Source organism: Hemitrygon akajei, chromosome 5 (assembly GCF_048418815.1).
Source record: "Hemitrygon akajei chromosome 5, sHemAka1.3, whole genome shotgun sequence".
Classification (NCBI taxonomy): domain Eukaryota; kingdom Metazoa; phylum Chordata; class Chondrichthyes; order Myliobatiformes; family Dasyatidae; genus Hemitrygon; species Hemitrygon akajei.
This window is the reverse complement of record NC_133128.1, coordinates 164,255,966-164,270,222: the sequence shown is the minus strand read 5'-3', so window position 1 is coordinate 164,270,222 and position 14,257 is coordinate 164,255,966. Positions and strand designations below refer to the sequence as shown.

General features: G+C 43.2%; 1 protein-coding gene across 2 annotated transcripts; it reads right to left on the bottom strand.

Annotated features, from left to right (window-relative positions):
- Positions 1–1,298: 1,298 nt before the first annotated feature.
- frzb (frizzled related protein) lies at positions 1,299–13,399 on the bottom strand. Of its 2 annotated transcripts, none has more exons than XM_073047059.1 (7): positions 12,637–13,399; positions 12,012–12,071; positions 6,887–6,952; positions 6,076–6,280; positions 5,910–5,973; positions 2,016–2,151; positions 1,299–1,722 (listed from the first exon to the last, which is right to left on the bottom strand). In XM_073047059.1, exons 1-7 carry the CDS (start codon positions 13,100–13,102, stop codon positions 1,685–1,687), a joined length of 1,035 nt encoding a protein of 344 aa, XP_072903160.1. In that variant the 5' UTR covers positions 13,103–13,399; the 3' UTR covers positions 1,299–1,684. The 2 variants fall into 2 exon arrangements, with proteins under 2 accessions (XP_072903160.1, XP_072903161.1); XM_073047060.1 differs by having other exon boundaries at positions 12,012–12,065.
- Between the last annotated feature and the right edge of the window lie 858 nt (positions 13,400–14,257).

Sequence of the window (14,257 nt, the reverse complement as noted above, 5' to 3'; positions counted from 1 at the left end):
AGAAATAAGTAATGGAATGAGGATTGTTCACAAGCCAGCATAGACTCAAGATTGAATGACAACCCCCCCCCCCATGACGGATAGAAATATGAAAAGAAGAAATTTGAAATTTGCTATGAGCTATTTGATAAATTCTTTAAAAAGGAAAATATTTTGCTGTTTTTTTTAAAAATATCCACAAATCTGAAATAAAAGAAGTTTTGAAGTGGTAACGTTTTGGCTGCTTTGTATTGAAAAACATTTTTTTGACATGGGTTAATTCAAATTACTGACACTGCATTTTAAGGCAACAGAATTTCTCAATTTACGATGACTGTAAATTCATGATTTATTTGAATCTAAATCAAGTAATGATTTGTTAAATTAAAAGTCTGTCAGCTTCTTGCAATACTATAAAAGACAATTAACAATTCTGGCATTGGCAGGAGATTTCATGAGGTTTATGCCGATTTCATAAAATTAACCTTGCTGCTCTATATACAGACAGCAATCTAAACCCTATTATTATTATTATTGTCAATAATTAAATTGTTTACCCTGATAATCTGAATTAAAATTTTAAAAAGTTTTAGTGAATTTGGTTGTCCAGAATAAATAGATACTGAATTTATATTTAATCAAAGCAGCCTGTAACTCAGTGGGTTATTTATTTCCTCTGTCCCCAAATGCCTTTTGGGTTCAAATTCTTGCACTGTCACTGGAGTCCGATTGTTGAGCTTTGGCTCGTTGTCTGATTTAGTTTTACAGAATTTGAGAGTTCTATTGGAAAAATAAATGATAGTTTTCTCTTTAATAAATTGTGTCTTCTCCCAGAAGTTTGCCTTGGAGCATTTCATATATGCTTTGGCAATTAAACAAGAACATGTATTAAGAAAAGAGATTAAAATGAATGATTTGAAAGAGGGGAAAAAGCAAACTAACACAATTTATTAAGCTAAGCATGAATTATTTTGACATTTCAATGTGAAAAACTGCAATCGTATTACTTGTTTTGTTTTGAATATGTTAAAATCTGAAACTAAAATTAAATGGTATTGAGTGATGGACTAAGGCAAGATGGAAACAGGCCCTTTGGCATAACTCATTATCTGGACCAAGTTAATCCATTTGGCCCATAGCCCTCTACATCCCATGTACTTTTCCAAATGTCTTCTAAATGTTTTTATTAAATGTATTTTATGAATCGCTCGCTCTTTCATTGTCCCTATGTGAATGCTAAGTGTGAAGTATCTGAATCTGATAAACTATTTGTATATTAGTATATCTAGGACACTGTAAATAGTCATCACAATAGTCAATTGATTTTCAAAGTAATGTATTTAATAGTTCATAAAACATAAAATTTTAAAACTAATTTGATGCAAGCATTGTTCCTTTCCACCACACAATCATCTTGCAGTTTGTACATTTTCTTCATTACTAATTGTAGATATAATTGGATAAGGCTGATTAAACAAGCGACCAATAGTATTGGTATGTTATATCCAGTGTTTGTTTTGCAAGTGCTGCTGGTCATCCTATGCTTCTTAGCTCTAACCGAGCCACTGGTGTGGCATCTTTATTCTCATCAGATCCGACATGCAACAGTCTGTTTTGGGGCTGTACAATCCTGGCCTCGAGACACCAACTCTACCTGAATATCCCGATCCTTACACACACCGCAGACCCTTGTTCAGACATTCTTTCACTGAATATGTGACCACAGTCTCATGGTTGCGTAACCTAGAAACGCAATAAATGTGTACCATTGGATTAAAAGCAGCTCATTGACTCCACTCCCCAACATACTCTGGGACAGTCTTGGCAAACGAGTACAGTGCAGGAATTTCATGCTGCTTTGTATCTTATCACACTAACATTCGTGCAAAAAGGACAAAAGACAAAGTTATAGAATAGCTAAATTTCATAGTCGTTATTAGGACATACGTGCAATAGTGCAATTTCCTTGTGCCACTCCAAGAATGCAGACATTTGTATACTGTCCAAAGTACTTTTCGTGCAAAATGTTTACTGACGTGCTTGCTTAGCATTCCTCCTTTTATTCCTCTGTCTGGATGCGACTGCTGTATCTCTGGGTTGTATACGTTTCTCTCCATTTTGTTGGCCGCTTCTTCCCTTTCTTCTGTCCTGACGGAGCTTCTGATCCCAGTTCTGATTATTCATTGAAGACCAAGTTAATGCATGCATCATTTGACAAAATTAGCGTTTAAAATATGGACAGAGTGAATTCACCAAAAACATGGTTGTCAAATTGATTATTACACTAATCACATTTTTAAAAATTAATTTTATTGTCACAGTGAGAGCTGTATCATCTTTCAGTCAGAAAATCACAGGTTCAAGCCTGATTCACAAAGATCCAAGTGCAAAATTAAAGCTGAATTTCCAATACATTACTAAGCAGGATCTTGCACAAGGAAGGGCCAACCCAGGGCTTGCTTCTAAACCTTAAGAAGTTTAAGAGGCTAGAATACATTGTATATTCAATTTAATGACCCTTCCAAAAGTGGTCAGATTTGAATTGTTTGCTGTACAGGACTCTGATGCTAAAGGAGTGCTACACTGTCAACAGTACTTCATTCAAATGAACCTTTACTGTCTACTTTCTCAAGATGACATAAAAGATTGCTTGTCATAGAGTCATAGAGCATTACAGCACAGAAATAGGCCCTTTGGCCCATCTAGTCCATGCCAAACCATTAATCTACCTAGTCCCGTCGACCTTTCTCTGGACTGTAGCCCTCCATACCCTCCCATCCATGTACCTATCCAAATTTCTCTTAAGTGTTGAAATCGAACCCATATCCATCACTTGCATTGGCAGCTTGTTCCACACTCTTACCACTCTGAGTGAAGAAGTTCACCTTCATGTTCCCCTTCAATATTTCACCTTTCACCCTTCACCTATGACCTCTACTTGTAGGCTCACCCAACCACAGTGGAGAAAGCCTGCTTACATTTATTCTATCTATACATCTCATAATTTTGTATATTTCTATCAAATCTCCCCCCCCCCCCCATTGTTCTACTGACTAAGGAATAAAGTCCTAACCTGTTCAACCTTTCCCTGTACCTCAGGTCCCAGCTGAGGGAACACCTTGTCAGGCCCTGTGGATTTATCCACACTAATTTGCCTCCAATGCCTTCCTCTCTGGAATCTGTATGGGGTTCATGACATCACTGCTGCTTTGCTTCATTTCTCTCAACTCTGTGTCCATCTTCCAAGTAAATATAGATGCAAAAATTCCACTTAAGATCTCTCCCATCTCTTTCGGCTCCACATATAGATTACCACTCTGATCTTCCAGCGGACCAATTCTGTCCCTTGCTATCCTTTTGCTCTTAATATATTTGTAGAAGCCCTTAGAATTCTCCTTCACCTTGTCGGCTTGAGCAACCTCATGCCTTATTTAGGCCCTCCTGAAAACTTTTTAAGTTTTCTCTTGCATTTCTTATACTCCTCAAGTACCTCATTTCTTCCTACCTGCCTATAATTGCTATGCTCCTCCTTCCTTAACCATGGCCTCAATACCTCTTGAAAACCAAGGGTTCCTAAACCTGTTATTAACTTTTATTCTGACAGGAACATACAAACTCTGTAATCTCAAAATTTCACTTTTGAAGTCCTCCCACTTACCAAGTACACTTTTGCCAGAAAGCAGCCTGTCCCAATCCACACTGGCCAGATCCTTTCTGATACCACTAAAATTGGCCTTTCTCCAGTTTAGAATCTGAACCTGAGGACCAGACCTATCTCTCTGCACACGGCCTTATGATCGCTGGATGCAAAATGTTCTCCTACACTAACGTCTGTACCCTGCCCTGTCTCATTCCCTAGTAGGAGATCTAGTATCACACTCTCTAGTTGGGACTTTTATGAACTGATTAAGGAAACTTTTCTGAACACATTTAACAAACTCTTTCCCATCCAGCCCTTTTACAGTATGGGAGGCCCAGTCAATACGTGGAAAGTTAATATCACCTACTATCATAACCTTATGTTTCTTGTAAAAGTGTGTGATCTCTACAAATTTGCTCCTATAATTCCTGCAGACTCTTGTGTGATCTATAATATAATCCCAAAAACATGATCACACCTTTCATATTCCTCAGTTCTCCCCATAAAACCTTAATAGATGAGTTCTCCAGTTTGTCCTGTCAGAGCACTGCCATGATATTTGCCCTGACTAGTAATGCCAGACCTCCCACAGTATCATATCTAAAACAACGGAAACCTGGAACACTGAGCTAGCTGTCTGTTCTGCCCCTAATGCAATCAAGTCTCACTAATGGCTACACTGTCATAATTCCATGCACTGATCCATGCATTAAACTCCTCTGTCTTTTCTATAATAGTCTTTGCATCGAAATATAAGCAGTTCAGAACATTAGTCCCTCCATGCTCAACCTTTTGACTTAACAAAATTTTTCTTCACAACCTCTCCACTATCTATTCTGGTGCTCTGTTTCCATATCCCTACAACTCTCGTTTAAACCCACCCTGTGCAGCACCAGCAAACCTTCCCACTATGATGCTAGTCTTCCTCCAGTTCAGGTGCACACCATCCCTTCTTTCAGTTCCCACCCTCCCTGGATAAGAGCCCAAATGATCCAAAAATTTGAAGTCCTCCCTCCTCCACCATCTCCTTAGCCATGTTCTAGATGGTATGATCTTCCTATTTCTGGCCTCACCAGCATGGGACATGGGTAGCAAACCTGTCATCACAACCCTGGAGGTCCTGCCCTTTAACTTAGCATGTAACTCATTTTCCAGAACTTCATCAACCCTCTTATCTATGCCATTGGTACCAATGGGGGACTATGAACTTTGGCTGCTCTCCCTCACATTTAAGAATGCTGTGGACTTGATCCAAGATATCCCTGACCTTGGCACCCAGAAGGTAACATACCATCTGGGAATCTCATTCTCCACCAAAGGATCTCCTTTCTATTCCCAGACCACTGAATTCCCTGTGTCACTACAGCTTGCTCTTCTGCCCCCTTCCCTTCCCTTCTGAGCCACAGCCAGACCCAGTGCCTAAGACCTGATAGCTGTGGTTTTCCTCTGCTATCCTCACCATCCCCCCAACAGTATCGAAAGCAATATACCTGTCATTGAGAGACAATGGCCACAGTGCTACTCTGCACATGTTGTCCATCCCCTTCCCTCCTCCTGATGATCACCCAGTTACCAATGCACTGCACCTTGGGTGTAACTACCTCCCTGTATGACTTGTCGAGCAACCTCTCAGCCTCACCAATAATCTGGAGTTCATCCAGTTCCAGCTCCAACTCCTCAAAATGGTCTGTTAGAAGCAGCAGCTGGATGTGCTTCTTGCAGGTGTAGTCATCAGGGATACTGGCAGTCTTCCTACCTTCCCACATACCGGAAGAAAGAATAAATAACAAAAATCCACCTCTCCTTGCAGAAGTCTCCTTGATGGGCGAAAGCCTCAACTCCCCACTCTAACACTGACCCACTCACGCAGTGGCTGCTCCACTTAAACTAAATTTCTTTTTATTGGATCTGCACTATGCATAATCTAATGTTGCTTTGGGAACTGTAGTGAGCAAAATGTGCCAACCTGCCCCCTTGTTTCTTTTAAACTCCCTCTCTCCCGCAATCCGATGTCTACTCGGCAATTGTGAGGTTTAAGAGGCAATTAATGTTACCGACCTATCTTTATTATCAATCAATATTACTGAAAATAGACTGCCTTGTGCTACTGCTTCAGTTCTTGTGAATGTATGTTCTGGGCAAACTGGCCTCAGCATTGCTCTACACTGCACCAATGACTACACCTCAGAAGTACTTCATTGTCTCTAAAGCAATTTGGGACGTCCTGGGGTATTTGTAAGTTGTGGCAGGGCAGTGGCAAGAGGCAAGAGAAAAGAGCCCGGAACATTACCTTGATTCTTTTCCCAAGTCGATCCTTCCATTTCACGGCTATGGAACCCTCCACCAGGAGTAACCTGTGCAAGAAATTTACAATTATCCGCCTGGGTTAATGGTGACAAGCACGGACGATTAGCGCTAGGCACGTTACATTGAAACTGCCTGTTTGCTCACTGTACCTCGCCCGCTCTTCATCCTCGTAGCCCATGATAACATACTCCTCGTTCGTTCTGATTTCAGGGCAGAGACACGCTGAGCTGGTGTGAAGGGTCACTGTTTCCTTCGGGATATTCACCAGGGACGATTTCAGGACGTCTTTCACTTCCACTGTGGTGGCAACGTCGTGGCACTTACTCTTCACTTCTTTCACTTTAGCCCGAATAACTGCAAAGAAAGGCAAAGCTAGATGCAAGCGAAAACGCCCCTGTTCAGTCTTAACTACAATTAAAGGTCTTGGGAGTCTTGCTTTGGTGGATTGGCAAGCGGAGACGGGTCAGTTCCTCTGTTCTCCGGAGACCGGTAAAATGGGTAAGCCCACCTCAGTGCTAGTTGTCTGCAAACTCAGTAGCAACTGTGTACTAGACCCCGAAATGTGCACCGACTGTAGAAAGCCTAAACATCACAGCAGCTCATATTCAACCAGAATCAGTCATCATAATTCCCAATGATAAACTAACGGGTTACTTTAGCAAAGATGAACTCCAAATAGTGACAGAAAACGCCCACAGATATTATTCTTCTCACGTGTCCCCGGCATATTAGTAGAAACACGACTTTGAGTGTCTAAACTTTAATCTTCACGTTATGCTTAACATGCAAATTCGCGAATCGACATCTTGCCTGCGTTCTTGAACGGCAGGCAACATCGTTTTGGAAAGAACGTCTCATTCGTATAATTTTGGACACTGAGCGCCCCGGGGAAACTGCCAGGCGGGGTTGGATCACCATCCTGACTGCTGTGAAGCGATTCGGAAGGTTGGCAAGACTCACCGTAATTATAGTTGTTCTTCAGGTAAACTTTCTGTGTGAGCTTCACCGCCGGGCACCTGCAGCCGCCTGCAGAGGAAGCAGAGTTGCCGTGAGGTGTTTGCTGAAATAGCTGCGTGCAACCCACCCCACAAAAGCCGTCTTCTGTAGGTAACCCATTCTCTTTATCGCCAGATAACTATAGTAATTTCTCATAGTTGTCAGGGAACAGTCGCTCCTTCCACTTTACCTGGCCCGTCACTGAACTGTTCCCACAACCTATGGTCTCGCTTTCAAGAATTCTTCATCGCATGTTCTCTACGTTTATTGCTATTTATTTATTATTGCTTTATTTTTCTCGTTGCAGTTTGTGCTTTGCACACTGGTTGAACATCAGGTTGATGCAGTCTTGCATTTATTCTATTATGGTTATTATTCTACGAGGGATGTATTGAGTATGCCCGCAAGAAAATGCGTCTCAGGGTTGTATATGGTGACATACTTGTATTTTGATAATACATTTACTTTGAATTCCTCCCAACGATACTGCCCTGCGAGCTGTGCAAAAGTCAGGAATCCCCTGCGGAACATTGGAAGGTGCAGTTTTCCTGGGATGCTCCCTGCAGCTGATGTGTGGAGGAAGCTTAAGATGCTGAGGATATGTGACTTTCACCAAGGTTCATCATGTTGCAGGGAGCAATATAGTGGCAGGGTTTTACCCGGCAGATTCATTAGCATATGGAGATTTAACAGATGAATAGTGAAGACAGTATGAAAGGCAGAAACAATATGAGGCAGGGGACACTTAGCTTCGTTGGGCAGTGAGAGGTTAAATTGGCATCCGCTCCCATATCCAGTGTATCAATTCAATAGACCATAGACAATAGACAGTAGGTGCAGGAGTAGGCCATTCAGCCCTTCTAGCCAGCACCACCATTCACTGTGATCATGGCTGATCATACACAATCAGTACCCTGTTCCTGCCCTCTCCCCATATCCCTTGACCCCACTATCTATAAGAGCTCTATCTAACTCGCTCTTGAATGCATCCAGAGACTTGGCCTCCACTGCCTTCTGGGGCAGAGCATTCCACATATCCACCACTCTCTGGGTGAAAAAGTTTTTCCGCATCTCTGTTCTAAATGGCCTACCCCTTATTCTTAATCTGTGGCCCCTAGTTCTGGACTCACCCATCAGCGGGAACATGCTTCCTGCCTCCAGTGTGTCCAATCCCTTAATAATCTTATATGTTTCAATCAGATCCCCTCTCATCCTTCTAAATTCCAGTGTATACAAGCCCAGTCGCTCCAATCTTTCAACATATGACAGTTCCGCCATTCCGGGAATTAACCTTGTGAACCTACGCTGCACTCCCTCAATAGCAAGAATGTGCTTCCTCAAATTTGGAGACCAAAACTGTACACAATACTCCAGGTGGGGTCTCACCAGGATCCTGTACAGCTGCAGAAGGACCTCTTTACTCCTATACTCAATTCCTCTTGTTATAAAGGCCAGCATGCCATTAGCTTTCTTCACTGCCTACTGTACCTGCATGCTTGCTTTCATTGACTGATGTACAAGAATACCTAGATCTCGTTGTACTTCCCCTAACTTGACTCCATTTAGATAGGAATCTGCCTTCTTGTTCTTGCCACCAAAGTGGATAACCTCACATTTATCCACATTAAACTGCATCTGCCATACATTTGCCCACTCACCCAACCTGTCCAAGTCACCCTGCATTCTCATGACATCCTCCTGACATTTCACACTGCCACCCAGCTTTGTGTCATCAGCAAATTTGCTAATGTTACTTTTAATCCCTTCATCTAAATCATTAATGTATATTGTAAACAGCTGCGGTCCCAGCACCGAACCTTGCGGTACCCCACTGGTCACAGCCTGCCATTCCGAAAGGGACCCGTTAATCGCTACTCTTTGTTTCCTGTAGCCAGTAGCGAAATGTGACAGTACTGTACCAAAATGCCACGCGATATGGACCTGCGGTAACACACACAAAATGCTGGAGGAACTCAGCAGGCCAGGCAGCATCTATGGAAAAAAATACAGTCGCCGTACTTTTTTCATAGTTGCTGCCTGGCCTGCTGAGTTCCTCCAGCATTTTATGCGTGTTGCTTGGACATTCAGCAGGTTCTCCTGTGGTATTCCGACAGCACCTCCCAAACTCGCAAGTTCTTTCATCTTCAAGCGCTGGAGCATTGATGCATGAAAGCACCACCACCTGCTGGTTCCCCCGATTTAAATCGCACCCCATCCTGACTTGGATATAGAACGCCATTCTTTCATTGTCCCTTTAAAACGTGAACTCCCTGGTCAGCAGCGTTCACCTGAAAGTTCTCAGCGATTCGAAGCAGCAAGCTTTCTCTAGAGCAGTTAGGAGTGGCATTCACGTCCGCTGGCCGGCAATCCCTTCCAAAGGGCCTCCGTCAGCACATCCCTGGGGCTGACCCAAACCTAAAGTCTGGTGGAAGCTCCTCTGTAAATATACCTACATAAAATCTAAACAGAGGACATTCTAAAAAATACTACCCTCAGCCGGCATGTTTACTACAAAATTGGACAGTACGCAAACAGGTTTATCTACATTCCAAACAATCCACAGAGCGGCTCCAAACCCACCCCAAATTCCCTTCCCAGAGCCAGCTTCCTTCCATTTTACGGATGGGTCCTGCCATTATCTTCTCTGACGTGCAAACACTCTCTCCTTGCCGTTGGTACTTTGCCTCCTGGGTGTGTATTGCTCCGCCGCCCGGTTGCTGCTCCTGCCTCTGGGGACTGCCGCTTAACTTTCGCCCCTTCGCAGAGGCACTCTATGCTGTAGGCAGGCAGGCAGCCATGATTTATTGGGAGGCTAAGAATTACTGGCTGCAAAGACTGTGCCCGCAACAAAGCAGCAAAACCAAGTAGCTCCGCCAGGAGTAAAGACGTCAGTAAAAAACCCTGGGCAATAAATCAGCCATTGTAGTGCTCCAACAGCTGATCTGTGTCCTGTCGAAATAAAAAGTGTATCATTTACATCGCCAGAGGCCTCCCTGACTATCCTACTGGGAATGCTTGTTTAATGCTGAAGGTCGCATCGGGGCACGGGGGAACGTTCATCTTTTAAAAGTTTCGGTAATCCTGACCTCGACAACCCTGCCTGTTCCCACATCTCTCTCCCGCTTTCTCCAGCCTGTTCCGCGCAGTCTTAAAAAGAACGGTGATTACTCACAGACAGCATACAGTACTTAGTTGCAATTACGGTACCTGGGAAATAAAGAACATTGCTCTCTGTCCCCTCGTGTATCTCTGGTTCCGTTCTTTAGACATTTACGTTGGATTACGGTAGGTATGCTAACTAAATTCGGCGAGGTTTGGTGGCTTTGTTACGTCATGCAGTCGCTCTTTAAATCATTGCTAATCAATGACCAAAATAATCACTTCTTTAAGCAATTGTGCAGCTATTGGACGACGCTGTTCCAAGTGGTGCCGTCTTTCCAGTTTCAATGAAACACGCTGGAAAATAGGCTACTCACAACCCGACTCTTGTGCGTGTTTGGAGAGAGAAAGAGTGGGCCCTGTTCAGTTTTGACAAAGTTAAAGACTGATATATCATGTAATGATGAGAGAGGTGATGCATATCGCCTTTTACAGCATAGCGTTCTACTTTCTACTATAGCCAGACAAGGGTGGGTGTGATTGGTATGGTGTTGATCGAGCTACCAATTTACAGTCCAGTGACAATCCATGTTGTAGGTCAAGACAGCAAGAACGGCTTTAATTTAGTGCTAGTATTATAGCGCAACGGTGTTAACGTCAAAAGGTCAAAATAAGTTTTCACTTTTGATATTGGGCAGAAAATGTTGCACAACAGCTACAGGAGATACTCGTCGAACGTCCTTTGGTGTACATGGGACTTGCTACCTGACGGGCAACGAGCTCGGGCAATCGATGCTCGAAGATGGTTTGTACAGCATACAGTATTGTAAACTCGAGAGATTCTGCAGATGCTGAAATGAATAAACAGTCGACCTTTTGGACCGAGACGATTTTTTGTGTGTTGTTCCTATGGTGATCTTGGCTTCCTCCACGCAGGACCCCTATCCCCTGCCTCCTCGCAGTGTGTGGCCGTTTAGTGTTTAACAGCAAGCAACCTTTTGCGAGCTGTTGGGTTTCTGAAACAGAATGCCCAGAAGTCGGGCAGCAGGCAGAGAAAGCGAAACATCAATTTCGTAGGACAGAGACCTAGCAATTGCTTCTGGCGGAAGGACTTCCACCTCAAACTCTCTCTCTCTCTCTCTCTCTCTCTCTTCTCGCCTGCTGCCAGACTTGATGAGTGTTTCCAGAATTTGCTGTTTTATTTCAGTAATTAACTACCTCTTGCAGTCTTACGGACTTGATTGACATTCGTCTTAAGTCATGGAATGTGATTACACTGGAAAGGTCGCAATAAGTTTCACCAGCGTGTTTCCGTTCTGAGGAGAAATTTAATAGGCTGGGGTTGCTTTCCTTATAAGTTATATTTTTTTTAAAAAAAGCTTGAGGGGCATAAATAGTTTAGGTAGTAAGAAAAGTTTCAGCAATGAAAATATGTATGCATAAAACTAGAGGCCATGGATTTGGGTTAAGTATTAAATGGTTTAGAAGGGATAATGAAAATTTTCTTCACCTCGGATTAGTTGGAATCCGAAAGTCGTTACCCGAGGGGTTAGTGGAGAAAAGTATTCTCATAACATAAGTATCTAGAAAATAAAGCTGGAATAGCAAGCGCATACGGGGGTTGAAAACGGGGATAGTTTAGACGGGTTCTTGATGCAGAGTATGGGCATGGTGACTCAAATGACCTGTTTCTATGCCGCTCGATTCTCATACCGAATGGCAATTACTAATCGGAGGTAATTACACTTGCCTTACTGGGATTGATACTGAATTCTACAGTGTAAACGTCTCTTAGTTGACTATAGCAGCTTAACAGAAAAAAAGGCACTGTTTTATATCCCTCCAGATCATTATGGCTTATGAAGGCAATTGGCCAAGCTGGCAGAGGGGTGTTTTTACTGCAGGTGGGCCAGGTGCAAGTTCAGTTAAGTCTAAGCGTATTGTGTATGTTGTTTTGTAGTAACGTATGTAACATTTTGAAACGACTTACCTCCTCCCAGGTTCCTGCAGTTATTATTAGAAGAATGAATTGATAGGTCTGGAGCTGTTTCTTGGGAAAAAACAAAATTAGATCAGTTACGTACTTAAATATTTTGCTAAACTCCTGCCTCGCCTATATGATAAAATTAAGATCACGGCTCGCTGTGTCATTAACTATTCGCATTGCATATAATGATCGACTGATTGCTTCGCCTATTAAGTATCTGTAAGGAGCGGAACATAGGAAATTTTGTTTCTGTTGCTCCTTGTAAACAGTTCCAGGGATGCTCTGCCTCACAGAACATCATGTTAATGGTTACTGATTAGAAATCGATTTAATCCTCCTTAAATAATACAAGATATTTGACATGTTAATTGGGACATTTTTTTTTACAGCGGTCGGCTTTACTGCCGCGTTATTTTAGTTGGGAAAGCTCGCAAGGATCGGGAATAGTTTAGAACTATCATTAGACATACAATCTAGAAAATCATCATGAGAAGGTCCTATTCGTTTAGTGGATCTAGTGCTTACAAAATTAATTGCATTAACTACTTTGAAATCAATTGCGGTGGACTTCATTCTGCGTAACTCCCAAGGTACCGGGGGTTAGCTGGTGGATAATTGTGAAACTCACCAGGTGCGTCGGCTGTTACAATGGCTTCGGGGGAGATGCAAACTCCGCGGTCGTACACCGGGAACTCCTCGCAAGCGAGGTTTTCCGGCCAGGTATGGTTGTACTGTCTCATGACGGGCTCGCAGCCATCCCTCGCCCTCTCGCACACCGACTTACAGGGTTTGATGGGCTCGTGTTGGAAGTCGATGGTGCAGATCGGGGCATACATCGCGCAGAGGAAAAAGAGCAGCACGGGGCTGCAGTTGGTGCCCACCAAGCCCTCGTACTGCTCTATGGCCAACACGGCGTTATCCTGGGTGCTGTGATGCAGATGGTTCGGCATCTTCGTCATGTTCCAGGGCATTGGTTTGCACATCGGGATCCGGATGGGTTCGCAAGCAGCCGCTTGCACCACGTGAACCAGACCCGGACCCAGACTCAGATAGCTCACCCACAGAAAGACAGAACAACCTCCAAGTCGAAGCATCGTAGAAGCCGGCGTGTTTCGCTGGTTTAGGTTAGAGCTTAAGCTCGATCAGTACGAAATTTCTGTTGCCGGCGAATTTTCAAAACGGGCTTGCGGTGCTCAGCCCTGCTGGATAGGTTCTGACGGGATTTACTCTCACACGATTTTCTTCCCGCGTGGGGGTCTGACCAGATTTCTTTTATTGAATCCTTGTGTGTTGCTGACCAGTGTGCGCCCTCCTTCCCCCAACCCAGCCGGTTTATGAGTGCGCTTACATCAGCAGCCAGAGAAAGCAGGCATTTTTATCACGTTTCCAACTGCGGCCATGTGACGCGATCCTACTCCCTGAAAACAGAACACCAATCAAATGTCTGCAAATTTATTCCTATAATCCTGAACAAAGTACGGGTTTTGTGGAGAACTGGGAATCGCGGCAATGATCTCTTTAGGCGCTGCGTTCATATAGTTTACGATCTAGGGTTTCTGAATTCCAACTTTTTAAATGAAAAGAAACTAATACGCAGATATTTAAAATAGCCAAGTTTAAAGATACTGAAAAACTACACAATCATGTTCGGCTTGGCAATTTTGTTGCAGCCGGGTAGAAACAAGTCTCCAATGTAAAAATTAAACCAGAGCTGAAATTTCGGCTACTTAGACATCGAGCATCGTTGCTTTTGTTACCTGCAAATTGCGTGTAAATGTTTTTTAGTTTCATAATTAGAGCTTGGGAGATAAAGGGGGAGATTATTAACTAGGCGCCGTGAAAGTGGATTTATAGATCTAAACTGGGATGAGTCGGTTATCAAAGATGAAATTCGATCTTAAAAGTGCCAATAGTTTAATATTTTAAGTAGATTCGCGAGGGAGTTAAAACGTGCAACGCGAAGAGTGCTCACCGCGGATCGGCGCGAACTGTGGAGTCCATTGGATTCAACCGACCGTTGAATTTCTCCTCTAACCTCGGCACTTAGCCGGAGGCTGGTGGAAAAGGGGGATAGAAGCGCCTAAATGCCTGCGAGTTCTGGTTTACCACAATCAAAGGGCAAAGTGGCTATCGTGAACAATAATAGATTTAGTTATGTTCACCTTTTCTGTATGTTTGTGATGACTTTGAAACTTTCCATGTCAATTCGTAACATGGAATGGAATTATGCTTTAATGCAAGTACTAGAC